This window comes from Pomacea canaliculata, linkage group LG14 (assembly GCF_003073045.1).
Source record: "Pomacea canaliculata isolate SZHN2017 linkage group LG14, ASM307304v1, whole genome shotgun sequence".
Taxonomy (NCBI): domain Eukaryota; kingdom Metazoa; phylum Mollusca; class Gastropoda; order Architaenioglossa; family Ampullariidae; genus Pomacea; species Pomacea canaliculata.
Genome location: NC_037603.1, coordinates 9,070,794 through 9,092,279, shown reverse-complemented (window position 1 = coordinate 9,092,279; position 21,486 = coordinate 9,070,794). Strand labels below are relative to the sequence as shown.

The following is a 21,486-nucleotide window of genomic DNA, read 5'->3' as shown; positions in this document are numbered from 1 at the left end:
TTTTGTTCTTGTTTGACAAGATACACTATCTTATTTTGCCACCACTTGGCTGTGTCGTCTGACTGGCCTGGGAGTAACTGGTCTGATGTATCGGCACCTCTTTGTGCTCCATCTAGTGGTCTGCTTCACCACACAGCTCCAGTGCAACGTCGATGTCTGATGTGTTGTAATCTTTTGTACCAGCTTGTATGACTTGCCCACTATTCTGCCTCCTATGACCCCTGTGACATGTGCTCCCCTCTAAAGATGTCTTGCCATGTGTAGCTCCTTGTGACCTGTTGAGTAGCGTGTAGTCATCTGCAACACTTGTTTCCACATTGTTTTGTCTGCAACATTGTGAGCTTGTTGTCAGTGTGTATGACCCACTCTTTTCTTTCTCTCTTAAGTTTAGATGTTTGTGAATGTCAACTCTGTTGTCTACCAGTCACACTCAGCTGGCAGTTGTTACACTGGTCATTGCTGGTTGTATCCAGTCCTTAGGGTAGCTACAGCCAGCCTTTGGCTAAACCCTTTCCACAAACACAGCAGACCACAAGTTCACTTTCACTTGTTAGCTTGTGTCCCCATCTAAGTAGTAGTAGTCCAGGTTTTTTTCTTTCTTTTTTTTTTAGTTTTATTTAGTCATTATTTGTTTGTTGGTTAGTTTGTTTATTATCACCCTGTTATATTTTCTTGCATGTTTTGCTTTGCATTTATGTGTGTTTATGCAACAATAAACAAATCTTGGTTTTTAACCATCTCAAATATGATGGCAGCATGCATGACCTTTGACACCTGCAGAACACCTTGCCTCACTGATGAGCATCATTTACTGCCTCATCTAGCATCACCTCTCTTGTATTGATGATGACTGTCTCTGATTGCTTTGTTTGTGTTACCTCGTGCTTTGTATGGCCTGCATTTTCTGTGGGTCTATGTTGTACAGGATGTGTGTGTGACCGGCTTCTTCTTTGCCTGCATGCTCATCCCCCTCTCCCTTTATGACAGGCTGTTGTTTGTTTACTACTACTGTCAGCTGAGGTATTTGCAAGATGTGTTTGCCAGTCTGTGAACATCGAAGTCTGCACCTCATCTCTCAGGCAGTTATGATCTCAGCAGTTCGTTTAAAGCAGTTCTCTGTGTCATAAATCTACTCTTCGGTTTCATTCCTTCAAGTGTGTGCTGGCCTGAGGACAGTGTGTGACACAACTTGACAGTACATTACCTGGGTCACTGTGATCAGTGCTGTTTCATGCCATTTCACTTGCTGATGTGTTTAAAGATAGCGGTAAACAACAGGTGATTTGTGCTGTATACAATGTGCAATATTCAGTTCCCCAATTACCATTAAGTTTAAAAATAATGTTATTTTGAGGGATTGGAGGGTGTCAGATGTATTCTGTTTAGACAGTTCATGTGGGCCTGTGATAATCGTACCGTATGATCATTTCTATTATGTTTATGCTTAAGACTTTCATGTGGACTTGTAGTCATATCATATGATCATTTCTATTTTGATCTCCAGGCATTCATCATGTTTATTTCTACATGTATCGTATCATTGGCCCTGTACTAGACGGACAGACTGTAACATTGACAGTAAGTAGTGAAGTAGTACTGTTGCTGACAAGCTAGTGACCTTGTAAACATGTCTTGGTCTGTTGGACATTGGTGACAAGTAAGACAACCACACAACACTGCAAGATGACTAACTTCTTTCAGAAGTTTCCATTATCATTAGCAGAGTGTAAACAAAATATACTGAAGCAAGATTTGCTTGACTGTCAGTCAGGACCGTAGTTGAGACAGAGACTTGCTAAAGTTAGCTCCCCTCTCCCTGCTGTATAAAGTCAATGCTGATTGTGTCCCTTGCTTGCTTTCTCTCTCTCTATCTTTCCATCGTGGACACCGGCCTGCAGAACGCTGCTGTGAAGAGTGTACCGGTAAGACAGCGGGCAGGTGGTCTGCCCTTCATGCCCTTCATCTCTGATCATTGTAGTCGTCTGATTGTCTCTACAGCCTCTTCCTTGACAACTAACTCTTGCCATCACACCTTTCTTGCCATCTCCAACACATTCTCTTCTTCTTTGGCACATTTGGGCTTTTGTTTTGAGAAGACCTCCACATAGGGTGTGAGACAGCTCAAGTAATTTTGAGTGAGACAACAAGAAACCCTGTTTTGTGCTGTTTTCAGCATATAAACTTTTACAAACATATCGAGCAAATATTTGTGTCTGCCATCAACTAACTGCTTGAAATGTAGCTACACAAAAACACGCACAGGAGATCAGCAGTGTGGTGTCCAAGATATCACTTTGGAGAACATCATGACAGGGATGTTGAAGTCATCAAAGTGCATCCAAGCTAAGAGAGAAAAAGAAGTGGAACAGCAGGAGACCTGTGGAGTCCAAACAGTTCCTGATAGACTCTTTAAACCGGTCACTTCCACAGAAGTTGCTTGAAATTGCTTTTCTTATCGTGCGAGTGTCAAGCTCTTTTTGCTTTTATTCAAGTTGCTGCCCAGTCTGACTACTATGGTACAAGGAGCAACGACACCCCCTTGTTGTTAAAGGTCTTAAACTTTGTGAATCTCACTCAAAGTTGCAGGCTGTCCTGTATGACTAACACTTTGGTAGACTGATGCATGAGAGGGTGGTGCTGTTGGATCATTTCATCCTGTGTAGCCTGATAATAATTTGACAGCGCTGCAGTTAACAAGGCCCTCACCTGAGTTCACATCTACCCCTAGTTCACCTGCTCATCCTTTCTTCTAACCTGTACTCCTGAGCTTTCATGAACAAGCCTACCTGCACCTAGCTTTGTGACAGACCTGCAGAGCGCTGTCACGTGTTGTCCTGTCTGTATGCATGCTGGCAGAACTGTCTTTGGCATTTTGCCTTGAAGCACTTAGCTTTGTGACTAGACAAGAGCAGTGCTTGACCAGTGTCACTGGTTGATTGTAGTAGCAGCAGTGGCTATATTTTGCATGGGATCATCTCTACTGACTTCTCCCTTTTCTCCTTTCCTGATCTTACAGGTTACTTTTTATCTTTGTATTACACCAGATTTTCCTGTATCTTAACGTAACTTACTCCAACAGATAACAGAGCTAGCTTTCAAATTTTGAGTTTTGGCAGTGTGTAGTTTTTTTTTGGTTTTGTTGTTGTTGTTTTTTTTGTCCATGATTTTGATTAGCTGTTCTTGCCTTTTCTTTTATTTTTAATGGCCTTCTTTCCTTAAGCATCTTTTGTTCTGATGTACTCTGGAACAATGGTTTTTTAAAACCAGATAAGTTAATGATGTTGCAAGACAATGGATTGTTGCATATGCATGCAGTGTGTCAGTGGATGTATCTGGTGGCAAGACTGATATAATGTCAGGTGTGTGATCTACGTTCATTATCGTTATCAGACAAAGAACTGACATAACAGTCGAAATGATCAACACCTAATGTAAAAATGACAGATTTTGCAATCACATGCTGTGCGTGTGTCGCCTGGCCACAGTACATCCATTGTTACAACACTGGACAGTATTTCCATATTTATGGATTGTCTTTGAATTTTTTTCTTTGTTTGTTTGGTTTTTTATTTGTTTTGCTGAGTACAAATGACGCTAGATTGTATCTTTGTATCCACTTTTTGCTGCTGCATTGGTCATGCTAACTTGGGGTGCCAGACTAGCTCTGCAATGTTTGTCCTTACCTACTGTAATACAACACAGTGTTGATCTAGAGAACATCAGCAGAATGCTAAGACTTGGGAGAAGTTTTTTCTTAGTAGATTATGCCAGACAAGATGAAAACATCAGAAGACACCAAGTCAAAATCAAGAGAAATCAATAATTGTGGAATAATGACTTTACATTTTTTTTAAAGTAGGAATGTAAGCATCAGTCCTAACATCCCTCCCTTCCAGAACTGCAGGAGAAGGGGGATGAAGGAAAAAGTTACAAGTACTGGTTAATTTGGCTAGTGGCTAGTCCTTCACAGCCGGTGGCTACAGTATGTGTGCTGGCACCCACTGCACACCTGATACTAATTGGACTTGCATGTTTTTCTGTTTATTTGTTTTGGCGTTTGAGGCCGGACCAAAAGCAGTGGCCTACCAAGCAGTTCTGCCTGGACAGGTGCCATACCTGGTTAGTGGTAACATGGCCTTTACCTCTCCTCACCTAACTCCACCTGTCACTCTCCTCCTCTCACCTGGTCGCCCTACCCCTCTAGTGCAAGCCTCTTGTCCCTGTGCTTCTACTAGTCTACTAGTCTACTAGTGTACTAGTCTGCTAGTCTACCACTGTAGTAGTCTACTAGTGTACTAGTCTGCTAGTCTACCACTGTAGTAGTCTACTAGTGTACTAGTCTGCTAGTCTACCACTGTAGTAGTCTACTAGTGTACTAGTCTGCTAGTCTACCACTGTAGTAGTCTACTAGTGTACTAGTCTGCTAGTTCTACCACTGTAGTAGTCTACTAGTGTACTAGTCTGCTAGTCTACCACTGTAGTAGTCTACTAAGTGTACTAGTCTGCTAGTCTACCACTGTAGTAGTCTACTAGTGTACTAGTCTGCTAGTCTACCACTGTAGTAGTCTACTAGTGTACTAGTCTGCTAGTCTACCACTGTAGTAGTCTACTAGTGTACTAGTCTGCTAGTCTACCACTGTAGTAGTCTACTAGTGTACTAGTCTGCTAGTCTACCACTGTAGTAGTCTACTAGTGTACTAGTCTGCTAGTCTACCACTGTAGTAGTCTACTAGTGTACTAGTCTGCTAGTCTACCACTGTAGTAGTCTACTAGTGTACTAGTCTGCTAGTCTACCACTGTAGTAGTCTACTAGTGTACTAGTCTGCTAGTCTACCACTGTAGTAGTCTACTAGTGTACTAGTCTGCTAGTCTACCACTGTAGTAGTCTACTAGTGTACTAGTCTGCTAGTCTACCATTGTAGTAGTCTACTAGTGTACTAGTCTGCTAGTCTACCATTGTAGTAGCGCTGTGTGTGCCTGGCTTAACAGGCTGTCTCCTTGCTTGGTTTCCTATCCAGGAAGTTGGCGGTGGTGGACCTGCATGTATTAATGAATGTTAGCGTTGCATAAGGCAGCTGGGCATGTAGGTTGGATTGGTTGGTTGGGGTTATTTTGTCAGCCATTGGGATGGCGCTTTTTGTGGTGTAGCATGTATCGTTTCATTGCTCATTGGTGTAATTGTTCTTGTGATGCTTGTTTGTGTTATGGCTTATGTGGTGTATGTATCTAACAGTGTACAGAGTGAAATACTTGATCATTGTCTGAGCTGTGTACATTTTTTGAGGGAGAGGGTGTTTGTGTGACAGTGAGAGAGAAAGAGAAAAATATATAAATGACAGGACTAGCTAGCAAAGTACAAGGTAAGCAAATGAATATTTTTACCCTAGTGATTGTAGAAGAGAACATTCACTGTTGCATGCTCGCTTGTGCGATGTCCATGCTCTTGGTCAGTGCAGACAACACTGGAGGTTCACTGCAGTAAGCTCACCCTTTGAAGATGAAAAATAGGCGTTTGTTGTGTGCAGCACTTGTGACACATGACAAGTAACAGGATGGGGATTAGTGGAGTAACAAACTGAGATACATAGAGTGTCAACAACCTAAGGACTAGTTTATGTTTAGTCATCACACATCCAGTAACAACACATGATGGCTAGTTTATATTCAGTCTGGCAGAGAACACTAGTGAACTTGTTTCAACCATTTCATTAGCTTAGTAGAAGGGATTGTAGTTGTGCAGGACTAACAGGAATACATGGATTGTAATTAAATCCTGTCGGTTTTTTGCTCTTCGTGAACTGGGTTTTTTTTTTTCACAATTAAAAATCGGTACCTGGTATAGTGAAAGCTGATGTATAGATAAGTAAAATAGGTAAAAGTAGAGGTAAGACTTTTCCTGATAACATGCAGAAACAACCAGCTGCGGTAGAAATAAATCATCTCTTTTTCCTAGAAGCTGTGAACTCTTTAGTTGTTAAAGTGTGTTTCTACTATCTCCTGTTGAATGTCTCCCTCTACCCACAGATTAATCACAACTCACAGAGCTGGCACAGCTGGCTAAAATGAACACAAGACCAGCTGTGAAGTAGAGCACTCTGCCCGTGGAGCTTCAGAGCCTTGCTGCTCAAATATTCATTGTTAGGTTGGCGAGATGCTGCTCCTGTGTCTAGACTGACATCGAGTCAACTAATTTCTGTGCCTTTTTTTTTTTTTGGTAAAGCTTGGTGTAGGCTGCTTATAAGGGAAGCTGGTAGGATTGGAGCAGAATGTATGAAGATTTTTGACAGAATTAGACAAAAACAGTTGAGGCTGAGTGAAGATTACACTGGTCAATCAACTATGATGACAGGGACATCATGGAGACATTTGTAATGACCAACAAAGATTCTTTAAGTGCAGGAATAACATTCTTATAGTTGGCCAGCAAGTCAAACAGCAGTGTTTCACACACTTTGAAGCCTGAGGAGTGTCCCACAAGCAGCAGTTAACTTTGTCCATTTTAATCACAAATCAGAAACAGGACAAGACTAATAATCACGAATAAATTTAGGCGCTGTTTCTTTTAATGACCGTAAGACAAAACATTGGAAGAAAGCATTTAACAACTGCTAACTCTACACTATTGTGTCTGTTTTCTGGAAGGTAATGTTGCAAAGAATATCTTTAAGGTGATGACAAAAATATTTAAATATTGTGGGTGCCCACTGCAGTGACATTCAGTAAAGTGCTGCATCAGCTGAGTGCACACCTATTGCCTGTTTGTATGCACTGTCATCAGGCTGTATGCAGGTATGCTGGGGTATGCAGAAATGAGATGTGGAGTATGTTAATGAGAAAGTTCACAGACACTCAAATCTTGCTTTCTGTGTGGTTTGGCTGTTAAGAGAGGGGGGCTAGGGAGGGAGGGAGAATACTGTAGTCCCCAGTTTAAATGGGTGCAGGAGTGAGTGTGTGTCTTCCATGCACGTGCAGAAACCTGTGGTAGTGCATTAGTGATATGTGAACATACTTCTGCCTGCACTGTTTACACCTGTGAGGCATGTGACATTACAACAGCATGCACAAATCTGCTTTTGTCTGTTGTGAATATGTGTACAGCTGCCCATTGTCAGACTGTATCAGCTGTGTGCCTGACTACAGTTGTGAACAGTAGCGTATGTCGTCAGTAGTCCTTTTCATAATGTATCAGCTGTGTGTGCATGACTGTAGTTAACAGTAACACGTGCCATCAGAAAACATGAACGGCTGTATACAAGTGACTGATTTTCCTGGCTGTGATCTTGGATAACCTAATGATTCCTCTTGCAGTCTCATGGAGCAAGGTGTTTGTATTATTTAGTGGAAGTGGCTGTGAGCAACTGATGGTGTGGGTGAACTAGAAGGCAAGAGAGTTGAATAATTGACTTGATCTGTGGTTCAGTTAAGAGCTGAGGTGTGCTAGCGTTGGCTTTTGGGGCTGTTAGTGTACTGACAGTGCATGTCACCTAACTCAGTCGTGTCTGTGTCAAACCATAATTAGAAAGTAGACTGGATGAAATAAGTAAATTAAAATTGTTAACAGCTTGAAGTGTGAGATGTTGACAGCATGTATTGAGTTCTGTAGCCTGCTTGCTTTTGTTTTCTGCATGAGATAATAGTGCTTTGCCTTATACTAACTGAACGTCGCAAGGTTTTGTTATTAACAGTGACATATATCAGGAGAAGTGGCTGTAAACAATGAATGATTACAATGTCACTTGTTTCCTTAAAGGTTTCTGAGAATGGTTTTCTCATTATAAGCAGCAGCCTCAACCCAGAGCCCTTCCATCCATCACTGGCAACCTTCTGCTTTCCTCAGCTTTGGCTCATTTGCAACTGAAGCCCACTGTTACCTCCCCAGCTTATCTGTTTGTGCTGTCATTGCTGTCTCTCTTGTACTGTCTTTGCTGTCTTTACCTGATACATCCTAGTCCTTTCCTTCTTGTCTCTTACTGTCTTCATCTTTTCTCTTTCTGTTTGATTATCTTACTGGCCTACGGGTTTTGTCTGTTAATCTTGCAAACTTTCCTTTCTTGTCTTCCTGTCCTGTTTTTAATTGAGTTGCGTGTCTGACTTATTCTTGTCACTCTCCTGCTGATGTTTGTCCTCAGTGGCTTAACTAAACAAAGTGAGCCTGAGTGGTGTGTGTGTGCTTGCTTGCTCATATCAGAAGTGTGTGTCTAAGATTATTTAGTATCCAGTGAGCTTGAGGTTCAACTGCTGCTGCCCAAAAAGACTTCAGCTGGTCATCAGCACATGTCTTTGTGTCACATGGCCATCGTTCACATAAGTTCTACACATTGAGGTTCTATCTTTAGATTGACCAGGTTGGGTGAACAGGGGAGCAGCAGAAAGCAGAAAAGGGAGAAGGGTGTGACAAAAGACTAACATCGTGTAGACTGTTAGGAGTAATGTTTATAGAAGAGGTGTGTATTCAGTGCACGTTTAAAGGATTCAATAGTGGGTAGGTGGCAGATAGGGAAAGGGAGAGAGTTGCCATTGTTTGGCTGCACAATAACGAAAAATCCTGTGGCCATATGTTATTATTTTGGTGACAAGAATAGTAATGAAACAGTCGCCAGACAAGGACCGGAGCTGTCTAGCTGGGACATAAAGGAAAAGCAGTTATGAGGAAAAAAAAAATCAGGGCAGGTGCCAGCAAAGAAATTAAAACACAGCACAGACAGTTTGTTCTGGATGCCAGAACAAATGGGAAGCCAGTGTAGAAAACAAAGGAGTGGATCGAGTGACATGATCCAGTTTCCTAGCTCTAAGCACCAGACATGCAGCAGAGTTCTGTATTTCTGGAGTTAGTGAAGAAGGTATTCAGGGTATACATTATTTGGAACTCTCTGATTAGGGTTTAACCCACTTTGCAGGCAGTGGCCTTGCTAGGAACCAGGCATTGCTACTTCTAGAGACACGGGGGGCCTTAATATTGCAGAACCAAGACAGTGTGTGTCCCTTATATATTGTTACATGTAGAGGGAATAAATGTTTAGAAAGATATACCTGATCATGCAGCTTTTACAGACCAAGTATTTTAATCTGAACCGAGATCATTTGAAATTATTATTTAGAATTGCTGGGCAAATAGGTAAGAGATAAGGAGGCTTTGTTGTTGTTGCTGCTGCTGTTAAGTCCTTGGCAAAGTTTTGCAGTAATTGCAATTTATTGAGTAAACATTCAGTGCTACTAGATGTTGTAAATCTTCACATTTTAGGGTGTGATGTTCTGTTTGTGATACTTTTAGCCCTCTGTTTACTCTCACAGTTCATCCAATTTAAAAAAAAACAGTTTGCTTGTCCAAAAGTTTGTTTTTTTGTACGTGTTTTCTTCATTTTACCTGAAAATAATATCAAACAGCAGTAAAACCATCTGCACTCGTGTTCTTGATTAGAACCATTTAGCTTGAAAAAGATATCAGTCACAGTCTAAAAATTAAGGAGCTTGAAATAACAGCAGCACTTGCATTTGGCTTTAGTTAAAGCCAGTTAACAACTAAATAGTAAAATATATTTATTAGGTCATAATAGCATAAACTGAGGATTCGTGTTGGCAAGTGTCACAAAGACCAGAAAAAAACTCCGTCATTGACAGATTCAGCAGGAGAACTGTTCTTTGGTGAGTGCACTTAAGAAAGAATGAAATGCTTGGCCTGTCCAGACTGAAGATGCCTTGTGTATTGCAGACGCCGCACTATCTGGGAACGGTGCCCACCTCAGCTGTTCCACAGTTCTCCCCCTACGCTGTCAGCTCCATGCCTGCCACAATGGCTGTGTCAGGGGGCACGGAGGGAACTATGGTCACCCAACAGCTGCCGGGGGTCATCTCTACCTCCATTGCTGCCACCAAAACTTCAGCTCGCCCGGACCGCCTGGAGGTAGGGCCCACTCCGGCACCCAGGGTGTGCATGCACTGAGGGAAGAGCAGGACGCTGGCTCAGTCAAGTCTCTCTTTCTCCCCTTCTCCACACTCTGCCTCTTTCACTCTTGAATTTTTAGTCTACATGTCTTACCTGTGCATGATGTGTGTGTGCATAGTGGGTGTGTGTGACAGAGAAAGGTGGAGTAGCGAATGCAGTTTGTATGTGCTTTCAGTTAGCAAGTGATTATGAGTGTGACAAAGAGAAGAATGTTGCTTTGTCGTCCTTGTGTCTTGTCAGGTTTGTCAGCTGTCAGGCTGCCTATATATGTGCTGTTTGTGTTGTTGTCTTGCAAACTGTGACATCCAGCACATGCACACTGGCTGCACACAGTGCTTTGCTGTCTCACTGACACGTCACTGCTCACAGACACATGCAGACTTGCTGACACGACCTTCCTGGACATGTAGACTGTTGCTGACACTGTAGAGATGTAGACTGCACTGATTGTTGCATACAGCTAGAAGTCACAACTGTTAAACAGGTCTGGCATATACAGGACCTATAACTTGTGGGGTGCGAATGACCAGAATGGTCTCAGAACTCTTGAAGACAAGTCAGACAAGACAAAGCTCACTTGACAAAGGGAGGTAACTTATCAGCCTCTTTCCCCTTTAGGGGAGCTAATCTGTTCAAGACCTTGAATAGGCTTCGGCTCATTTAAACCAATATGAGTAGAAATGTGTGTAACAAGAAGACCAGCGGTCCTTGTGAGCTGACATACAGTCAGTGCAACACAAAGCCAGGACCTCTGTCGGAGACTGAAGAGGTGTTGTGACAGCTGACAAGCATTGTGACAGCAAAACCACCTCAACATACAATTGTTGTGACAGCCATTGATGTTAGCAATATATTTGTTACTGACAGTACTGGAGACATCAGTAAGAACTGAGAAGATAACATGACTGTGACAATGTAAGCAAAGCCAGGGTTGTGATGGCAGCTGATAGACTGACAGTTGTTGTGACTGTTAAACCGAAGAAACGTGTACATTCTGACAGCATGACTGAGAAGTAAACTCCAGTGTTGTGACAGCCAGTATTTCTATCATGCTTACAACTGTCATCTGTGTGTGCGTGGGTGGGGCTGTGTGCTGAAGATGCGTATGTGTGTGTGTGCACCTCAGCAGTGAAGTTTTGTGAAGATGAATGTGCATATGGGACTGTGTGAGCTTTGCTCATCTTTGCCCTTTCTGCAGCTTGTACATGCATTAAAATGAAGACACTATTTTTGTGGCTAGAGAGGGACTACTGTTTGTTGTTGGGAGCGGGTGTGTTTTGAAGTTTGGTATGATGCTATGTTGCTGTTTACAGTCACATCTTCTGTAACCACCCACCCCCCACCTTCTCTCTTAGCCACCACCCCAATCCCTTTCTTTCATCCCTCACTGCCTCCCTCTCTGACCAGAACAGTGGCAAGACAGAAAGGAATAGGGTTGCCCCCAACTTGCTTGACCCCTTCTCACTTCAGGTCAGTTTCTTCTCCATCAGGCTAGCCAAGACTTGTCAGCTCACTGTACGATGACTTGCCAGCTAAATATGTTAACATGTAGGGCACTGTACACAGTCTGGCCTGATAGATTGTAACAGAACATTTGAGAGAAGAGTTTTAATCTTGAGATTAAAGTGCCAGCCAGTAGTATCTTACCAACAGTAGATTTGTAGATGTTCAAGATCAGAAGGCATTATGAACACCACTCCCTGCAGACTGAACGTGTTCTAAGAGTGGAGTGTTCCTTGATCAGAGGACTTACCACCCATTCAGTATTGTTTGTGCCTACTTGATATGATGCACACTGACATTTCTATAAGGCAAGACACTAGTGGCATTACAGCACAGCTAGCAAGCCCTACCAGAAATAGTTCCTTCATACAGAGGCAGTCTATATATGGAGATAATGTCTGCAGGTTGCACTTACTTACATAGTTCAGGCATGACGACATAACAGTGTGTCTGACAGTGGTTGAGGCAGGCCTGAAATATGTTATAGGACATTAGCATCTCTGAAAGTGGTTGCTCAGGATCAACCCTCACCCACACAGAGTAGCACCTGACACCTCCCTCATCCTCCATCCCCATGTCAAACATCCCACTCCCTGCCCTAGAAGCATATTTGTCACCACAGCACCTTCTTTAGCATTTGATCCCCACTGGTCTGCCCCACTAGCATATGTTGCCTTAGTCCTGCCCTGCCCTACTAGCATTATGTCTCCACTGCCTTGTCCTGCAGTGTCCAGGTCCCGTGCTAAGATCCTGGCAGGGAAAAGTGTGTGTATGTCACGTCCTGTGAATGTCCTTCACTGTCATGTGTTGAACGAACATTCATGGCTGGGTCTCTTGTCATTGATGTGGGTTTCCAGTGCTGCGACTATTTGCATTTGTTTCTCTCTGTTCTTGTAGGGAGCGTAATCTGGCGGTGCCTTGGTTCTCTGAAGTCCAGCAGCACCCATGTCTGACCTGTGACTAGCTGTGCAAAGACTTGACAAGCATGCGAGCTAATGGTGGCTGGGCGAAGGCCTGGGCCAGGAGACAGAGAGGCAGACATGAGGCTGGGCTCACAGAGAACCGCGGCCTGCTGATATTGAACATGTGTAGCTTATTGCATCGCCTTCATGATTGAGTTGATTCTTTCTGTTTTCTTTTATTACAGTTGCTTGGTTTGCATACATTTACTACACATATAGTAGTACAATGGCTTTTCATCCAACAGTCTTGCGTCTTCACTTCTTTTGGGTTTTTTTTTTTTAACTTAATTGGTAAAAATCCTGTTTGCGTCCTGAACCATTCGACCGTCCTGACAGGATTGTTTCTACTACCAACTACCTTTGCTTACTGATCCCTGCCATCTTCATTCTGACATTTATACTTCAAAAATATGTATATTGCATACTTTTTTGCATACTTTGTACTAGACCATTTAGAAGGAGCTTGTATTTTCTCTCACATGACAGCGTGTAACCAAACAATTGATAAGGCATGATGGCGCTGTGCCTATCTCAAGGTGCCTAATATTTTTCCTGTTGTCTAGCTGGACCTACTTCAGGGAACATAATGATCTTGATCTTGTCCTTGGAGAAGCTGGAAAGTTTAGGGGAGGAGGGAGATTATGAATGGCTGGATGAAGTGGGGAAGGTGGGGTCAACATCAACCCTAACCTAGAGCAGCTGTTATGCCTACACTGCCCCTGGGTGTCCTTGTCCACAGCTGCCTTGACTGGAACTTCCTCTAGCAGTATGTCTTGTCACTTGGTTGCTTTGTCTTTTACACCTTGGCTTTGCTGCCAGCAGTCCCCATCTGAGAGTGGTGAGACCAGTCAGGAAGCCCCCATGTTGGACTTCTTCCTTGCAAGTCCATACCAGGTTAGTTGTTTTTTGCCCAGCAGCACTGGGCAAGTGGCAGTACACTCTGATGTCTTCCTGTGTTAGCCCTTTCTCAGCTTGGGGGTAGTAACACCTTCGGGTGACATCCCTGCCCATGTTGTGTCACCAAGTTCCAGCTTATCTCCTGGCTGCAGGCTTTCCACAGTCTCTAGTCTAGCTTGCTGCTGCTGTAGAACATCCTGTCCCCGGGGAGAGAGATGTGGCCTGGTCATGGCAAGAGTACTCGACAAGTTTTGCTGCTGTTGCTGTTTCCAGGCTGGTTCCCTCCTGTGACTGATGTGCCCCATGTCTTCCCCCACCACCCATCCCCTTATCTTTTATCTATGCTGCTCATCTGCCTCTGCCTAGCCTGCTCGATTCGCAGTTAACATGTACTATTGTTTGATGCAGTGTGATTGATCATGCTTTGAAGCCACAGGCAGTGAGAGTGCTTTCCCTTGTGTGCACACTGGCAAAGCAGCGACAAGATGTGCCAGCTGGTGGCTTGTTGACTCATCATCAGGCTTGCCATTGCAGCTTTAAGACCAAGTTCTCTGCCTTAGTGCTTCTCTTTGACTAAGGAGTTTTTACATCTTTTCATAGTTTCATTTCTATATACACAGCTGTGCATGTACACATGATTAACCTTGGCAAGCAGACTTTGCTTATGGAAAACTGTGCAGCACAAGCCAGTAGGAGTAGCAGCGGTTGGGGGAAAAAAAAGACAGTATAAGAAGCAGGTGAATTAGCATGGGTCAGCACATGGAAAGGTTCTGGTCATAGCATCCACTGTTAAAGGACGAGGCTGAGATGGACTGAGGAATCTGGCGAAGGATTGGCAGTGCCAACGTACAGTCAACAATGGAACAGCAAGACACAAGTAACTAGAGGATAGTCACATCAAATAAAGTAATGCAAAATTTGCTGCTGTCACAAGTTTTTGTTTAATGTGAAAAGCATTTGCATCAGGCATGAAGAGGACTGACCCTGCTCATGTGTGATGCGGCTGTAGGATTATTTGGTGTGTAGTAGGCAGCCTTTGTGCGAGATTCTCATCCTGCAATTATCACCTCAGGCAGTCTCAACATCTGAAGGCTTTTTTGTGCAAACTGAAGTCTCATTTTTAAGAATTAACACTGTTTAGAACAACTTGACTGTGTCCGCCTTCTAAAAAGGCAGGAGCTTGAGTAACAAGCAAGTCTTAGTGGGAGTAGGTGACAAGACACACGTTGAGGTCACATGAAGATTGTGTGTTAGGTGGGGGAGGTTTATAGAAGGTGGAAAGTGATGAGATATTAGTCCAGCTGCTTGCTAGACTACTTTTGACAAGGAATTGTAGAAAGGCACATTGACAGGATATGCTTGATCACATGATAGTGGCAGGACATGGGTTGGTCATGCACGCAGTGTGTGTGTATATATATATATGAAGTCAAATGACCAGATAACTAGGTTGAGGAACTTGCCAGGCGAATGGGGCAATAGGCACAATGTTCTCTTACTGCCATGTTGGCTTTTTTGTTGCCCATTGACATGAGGCAACTTGTCCAAGTGGAGAGCAGCACTTGTGTGTCATTCGTCATGTCTCGCTGACAGCCGTAGTGTTGATACTTTATCGAAAATGCTTTGTGGTACTACAGCTTTATTACACCTGGTGTAATAACTGGTAGGGAAGGGGGGGGGTTGCATTATAACAAGCATTTCGCCAAACATGGCAACTTTCCTACTCTTCATGTTTCTGGGTGTTTTCAGGTATGTCGAGAATTTCAAAGGGGTACATGCACTCGACAAGCTAGTGAGTGTCGTTTTGCTCACCCAACAGAAAATGTAACTGTGGACTCGTCAGACAACCATGTTACGGTGTGTATGGATTTCATAAAGAACAAGTGTACACGAGACTCGTGTAGATATTTTCACCCACCTGCCCACCTGCAGTCACAGATCAAGGCCGCCCAGCAGCGCGCCAACTCTGCTGCCACCGCACAGGCCCCAGCATTGGTAGGGCCACACTCGCATTCCTTTTCTCTCTTCCTCTCTCTCTTTGTCTCTTTCTGTAGCTTTCCTATCCACAGTGGCTTGAGAGTTGCCTGTACTTTCCTGCAGTCTTGCTTTCTGGTCTCTATAGCAACACTGCAACTTGTCTTTCCCTGCTGCTGTGCTTTTGCTGCGTAACTGGAGCTCTGTTTTAGAAGCAGGTAACCAACTAGTTAGTTCACAAGCAGGTGGTGTAAGTGACCGGGAAGTGTACAACCACTTTTGCTAGATGCAGTGATAGAGGCTATGGTGTCACAGGCTGTAAATAAGAGAGTTGTGGGAAGGGGGGCTGGAGAGAGAATGTTGTTTAGAAGGTGATGAGGGGGGAGACACTGATATCTATACTCAACAAGACTGAGAATTCGGGGAACAATTAGATTACAAGTGCTGAGAGATTATCTCCACCAGAAAAGCATGAGATGGTGGCCCAGCTAGTTGTAGAAGAAGACAGTACTAGAAAATAAGCTGTTATGACAGAGAGGCAGTTAAGACAGAGCTTCATCTGCGTGAGTGTGCATGCCGAGTCTGACCCTGCCCTGGACAGAAACAAATCAACGGTGTATTTTGGTGATGGCATGAACAAGCAAAATCCACAGCTAAGCCAATGAGAACCACAGCGCTGAATGTAAACATCCTATGGCTTAGACACCCAGCAGTGTGTGCATTGTATTCTCCAGAAACTTGTGGGTTGGGCTGGGCTAGAAGGGAGACTGCTAGCTAGATGCTGATTATGTGCTGTTGGAACAGCTTGTAGCCATGTGGTTGGCTGTCTGATGATCTCTCCATGCGGCAGCCAGTCAGACTCGGTCAGTTGGCTATATGGCTGTCCATCTGTCATATTGTGCTTAGAGCGTGCCTTGCATCCTACAGTTTTTTTTTTATCCCATCATTCATTATTTGTAATGAAGCATTATCTTTTTATATGCATGGTCTTTTTGTCCAAGTGTGAAAGTGTTCACTGCTGTGCTGTTAGCACAGTGCAGTACTGTTAGCACGTGCATTGTGTGAGCGCAAGAGCAGTATGCTACTGTGTTAGCACAGCGTAAGTGCAGTTTCTTCGGCCTGCATGCTTCAGCTTCAGCTTGATTTTCTGCCTTTTTGTTGCCTGCATGGGACACTGGCTTTGCTTCCACTGGCCATAGGTTTGCTGGGGCAGCATGGCCCACACATCCTATGAGATATTCCTTGCCGTCACTGTGGATTAGAATGAACCACATCCACATGGTTCCCTTGCCTGCGGCAGACGGCATGGGGCAGAAGCTGTGCTCCAGGTTGCCTGTCACTTTTGTTCTTTCTGGCTGCTTGCCTTAATATGCTTGCTTTGTAGTCTGGTGACTGTCTTGACTTAACACTGACCAATAAAACCTTCAACTGCATTTTTTTTTTTTTAATTTCTCTCTGTCCCTTGTTTTCTTCCTCATCCCTCCTCCCCACATGTGCTCCCCCCCTCCCACGTGTGGCCAGCACCTGCCTGCATTTCCCAGCTACAGGTCTCGCTTCTCCGTCTCTGCTGGACCACAGCCTGGGCAGACTCAGCGCCTCAGGGTTGGGGTGAAAACATTTACACGAAGGATCTGAGCACATTTTCTACACAAGAGCGAACAACAAGAATGTGCTACGAATGCATGTGGTGGAATGTTTGATCAGAAACATTCCTGACTCGGTGTACCGCGCAGCAGAGTTACCTTCATTGTGAATTTGGAAGTCCACCGTTTATTTTTTTGTGCCAAGGATAAGATCCTTTTAAAGAATTTCATTGTATCATATATTGTGAGCTATTCCTCTTTCATGAAGAGGGACAGCACAGTGTCCAAGAGTGTTTGGAATGGTCAGCGTGCATAGAGTGCTGCACGTCTCAGGACAAACATCAAGAAAGAAACTTTTCTGTATTGCTGAGCAGGCAGGCTCAATCTTCTGGTCAAGAGCCTGGGAAAAGATCGACACATGACAGCTGCGGTATTTTGATGTCCACCCTTGCTATCTTTTGTTTGTTGACATAGATGGGGCAAAGTGTGGCACTTCCCAAGAGGCGCAAGCACTAGTGCTTGAGTTCATCAGAATAGTTTATGTCACTGATCAGAGTAGCATATTCCATTAGTGTATTCTGCTGGGGTTTTTTCACCCTTGTTGTATTTGTTTAGCAGCACTTCAACATGGGAGAGTAGATGTGAAGAAAAAGGAAGTAGTTACTTGTTTTATTTTCAAACAGCACTGGCTTTTAACTGTAGTCTTTTGCTCCTTGCCACAGGACGGTTTAGGCCAGAAACTTATTTCTGCTTACTAAAAGATTTTTTTTTTCCAGTTGGGGCCAGGAACGTATTTCTGCTTACTGAAAGATTTGTTTCAGTTGGTGGGGGCAGGGGGTTGAGAACCGATACAGATCCACAACAAAAGCTTCCTTTCGTTTGGATATCTTGCCCACCCAACCTACTCCCCATGTCTGACTCCTTACAAGTCTTGCCAGCCAGTGCAGCTCTGCTGTTTGAGGCTTGAATGAGGGCTTGGTAGTGAAGCTGTTGTGCAGACTTCTCATCACTTAAGTTCTGTCAAAGGCTGCTACTTCACAACTAGCCCAAGAGATGATGGCCCAATAAATGTTTACTACACTGGGCAGTGATTTTCTTTCCTTTGTTATTGCTGGAAATATAACCACTTTACCAACAGTTTGATATTTGACCATGTCAGCTGTTGTTCGCCTACCCCCATGTTTGCCAAGTTCATCATAAAAGTATTGTAAATCCATCAGGTTACAATCCATAAAGTCTTGAACTTTTTGCTGTTCAAGGGTTTTGCCATCCAGTGGCCACAGAAAACAGACTTCAAAGTTAAGACACAAATTACTCTGGTGTTCCTCACTCAGTAGACCATGCCCTCAGTTTTCCATTAAATCCCAGTCAGAATGCAGTTTCCTCCCTTTTTTCTGTTTTTTTTTTTTTTTAAATTTGTTTTTGGGGGGAGGGGGAGTCCTAGAGGTCTGTCCATGCACTCCAAACATTGGCATGATATCTGTTCTATTATTGCTTTGTGTGATGGAGTTAACCACAAGACATTATCTTTGCATGATGATGATGACTTTATCCATGGTGCCTCTGTTTTTATTTCCATCACCCGTCATGCCTTGCCGCTTGCTGTTGTCTGTGCTGCAACCCCGCCATGCCATGCCGCTGTGCTGACATTTCATTGGCCAATGCCATCATGCGCTGTGCATACTAATTAGCCGCAAGTGGTTGAGGTCTTGAACCAGAGCAGGAAACGACCTCGGGACCCTGCCGATGAGCTCGTTCTGGTACTTTTTTTCCCATGATGCTTTGCATGTAGCTGTAGAAATGCTTTTGAATTTTACTATGAGTTGCACAGTCACATGACAAGCAGAGCGTCTTGTAGCTCTCGCGTATCTTGCTTTGTAGATTTTTTTTTTTTTTTTTTTTACCCAAAACGTCTGTCTTCTTTTATTTCTTATTGGCAGAAGCCTTCTTTTTTCACGGCCTGACGTACGTTTCACACATAGCCTTTTGCATGGCGGCTTTGGCCGGAATGCTGTTGTTGGTACAGTGCCCTTGCAGTGCTGTGCTGTACTGTACTGCTAAACACAGCCTGCTCACGTAGGCTTGCTGGGAAAGCCACCCTGGGTAGACCGGAGTTTTCCAGCCTCTCTGTTGTTGTCATGTGATTCTGCAGACCTCATAGAACCAACAGTACTTTAAACAGTTTTTCTCAAGCCTATATATGTGTAATGAATATTGTAGAGCATTTCTATCTTAATGCAACTCTTGGTAGATAACTGTAACACTTTTGTGCTGTTGGTCTCTTGTATTAACACCAGATGGATTTGTTCCTTTTGTAAGTCAGCCAGAACTAGTTTTTGGCTCAGTAGCGGTGTTTTTCAAGACAAACCAACCAACAGTTTTAATGCTTCATGTCTTCTTACATAGCACTTTGTCTGGGGTTGGGGGGAGCAGGGAGGCATGTAGTAACGCTTGGCAGTTTTATTACTGAGTGGGGGGTCTCTTTTCTCCAATTTTTTTTCCCCTTTGACTCTGGGAGTAAAACCTTCACTTGCCTTGCATGTGATCTAACCCACCAACATGGCTGCCGCTAACGTGGCTTCATTCTTGCCCGCCAGGCGGCGCCCCAGCTGGGCTTGCAGGTGCCGCCCTACAAGCGGGTGGCTGTAGCCAATGATGGGCTGGGCAAGAGCACTTTCCCAATGTACCAGCCGACGCTGAGCACTGCTTACCACCAAGCCACCTTGATGCAACAGCTTCAGCAGCAGCCCTTCATCCCTGTAACATGTGAGTGAATGCAGCTCATCACACTCTCCCTTACAATCTTTTATTTTTGTCATGTGTATGTTCAGGGTATATATGTGTGTGTATGTGTGTGTGCGCGCTGTGAAAGTGAGTGTCATTGTGTGCTCTGAAGCTGATAACCTGTTTGATGCAAGTGTTGTACTGCAGGCACTGTCTTGTATCAAGTGTGACCTGTTAAGATTCACAATGTGCTGGCTTTACTGCATGCTAGAAAGAGATCACAGTATGAATACCATCCAGTATGTGCACATTTTTGTCACATTTCGCCACCTTGCATATCTCTGTCTTTGGCACACACCGGTTGCTTGGTGTCCACCCTACATACAGCTGTTGATCACTGTTCTTGTTCTCTGTGACCTCTGACATGTGGCCTCAAGAGCAAGCATGCACACACACACACAAAATACACAAGCTTGTATTCTGTTGTCTGCATGGATGTCAGGCTGTTGTTGGCCACCTGTGTACTTGAATGTTCGAAAGTAGTTAATCATCTGATGACTTTATTCACCACACCAGCAGCCAGCTATTAGAAAGTTTGCAGTGTGTGGGGCCACGTATTTTATTGATCAGACTCAGCATAGTGCCATTGCAGGTGACCCTGATTGGCTTGCTTGTGCAGCCCTACAACTCATATTAGCAGATGAAAGGTCCCCTTAGGTTGACACAACTACATAACTTGTGGCCACCCGCTGTCGGACAGATGAGAGCCAGGTCAAGACGGCCAGCATCAGTGCTAGCAAGTCCTTAGCCTGCTCTAGCTGTTTGGCTATTGCCGCCTTGTGCACCCACCCACCGTCAATAAATGCTAAACCCTTTTCCACCCCACCACTGTCTATGCCTGCAAGTGATGCTCATGATGTTCATGTGGCCTTTTCTCCTCTTGTGTGTTGTAGATAGCACGGAAGTGATGTCTTCCAATTATCCAAACTATCTGCCAGCAGGTACATACCGCTTTTTCTTACTTTCTTTTTCTCTCACTCTTTCTTTTTCTTTCTGTCTCTAGCCGTCCTTCAACTGGATTTTCTATTTTTAATTTTGACTCTGCTAGATACTTTGTGTTCTCTAATAAAACTTTTTTTAAAATTTTGCAAAGCTGTTTTAGTTTGGTCTTGTCCACCGTCATGTACTAATCAGGTGAGAGTTCTGGCATGTTCCCTGCTGTATTTAGCTATTGCATTAATCATGTTAGCCCATGTCTTAGTGGTTCTCATGGGAAATTTAGCTAACATTCCATTTGCCAGTGACCAGCTGTCATGTACTGACCATGTTGCACATTTCTGGCTGATAAGCACTTTGCCAATGACACGTTATGTGCTGACCACACACTTCACACAGCTGTGATTATGTATGTGTACTTTGCTAGTAACGGTCATCTGCTGACCACACTGCACACAGCTGTCTGGCTAACATCCACTTTGTCACGAAGCCCTCCACAACCTCCACACTTCCATTTCCATCCATGGAAGGCCGATTTGCAGCCTACACTTTGCAGACGACATCAGTCTCGTATCAGGCACCAAGAGAGGCGAGACCTTACCAACAGACTGACTTCAACTCGCATGGAATGAAGATCAGCACTGGCAAGAGCAAAGTCAAGGGCATTAAGCAAGCAAGTAGTAGAGTAGGACTTGAAGATGTAATCAGCTGGTAAGTATCTGAGAGCCATCCTTTCTAAAGATGGCGGCTCCATAACAGATGTATTCATCAGAGAATGCCACAGCAAAAGCAGCAGTGCCTAGGCTGGACAGGGTCTGGCACAGCCATAACATCAGATTTACTACGACGTGCGATGTGTACAAGTCCCTCGTAGCACTGATCCTGCTTTACGGATGCGAAACAT

At 43.9% G+C, this 21,486-nt stretch overlaps 1 protein-coding gene across 16 annotated transcripts in view; it reads left to right on the top strand.

The window, feature by feature from the left end:
- The window catches only part of LOC112555864 (muscleblind-like protein 2a), a 110,942-nt gene that overhangs the window by 83,678 nt on the left and 5,778 nt on the right, over positions 1–21,486 (top strand). For 9 of the 16 annotated variants that reach the window (XM_025224414.1, XM_025224412.1, XM_025224413.1 and 6 more), the window contains 6 exons: positions 1,899–1,922; positions 4,054–4,119; positions 9,710–9,901; positions 15,055–15,300; positions 19,460–19,628; positions 20,540–20,587. In XM_025224414.1, the coding sequence (XP_025080199.1) occupies positions 1,899–1,922; positions 4,054–4,119; positions 9,710–9,901; positions 15,055–15,300; positions 19,460–19,628; positions 20,540–20,587 (745 nt within the window). Of the gene's footprint in view, positions 1–1,898; positions 1,923–4,053; positions 4,120–9,709; positions 9,902–15,054; positions 15,301–18,553; positions 18,623–19,459; positions 19,629–20,539; positions 20,588–21,486 lie in introns of all 16 variants that reach the window. The other 7 variants (XM_025224420.1, XM_025224427.1, XM_025224422.1 and 4 more) reach the window with 7 other exon arrangements.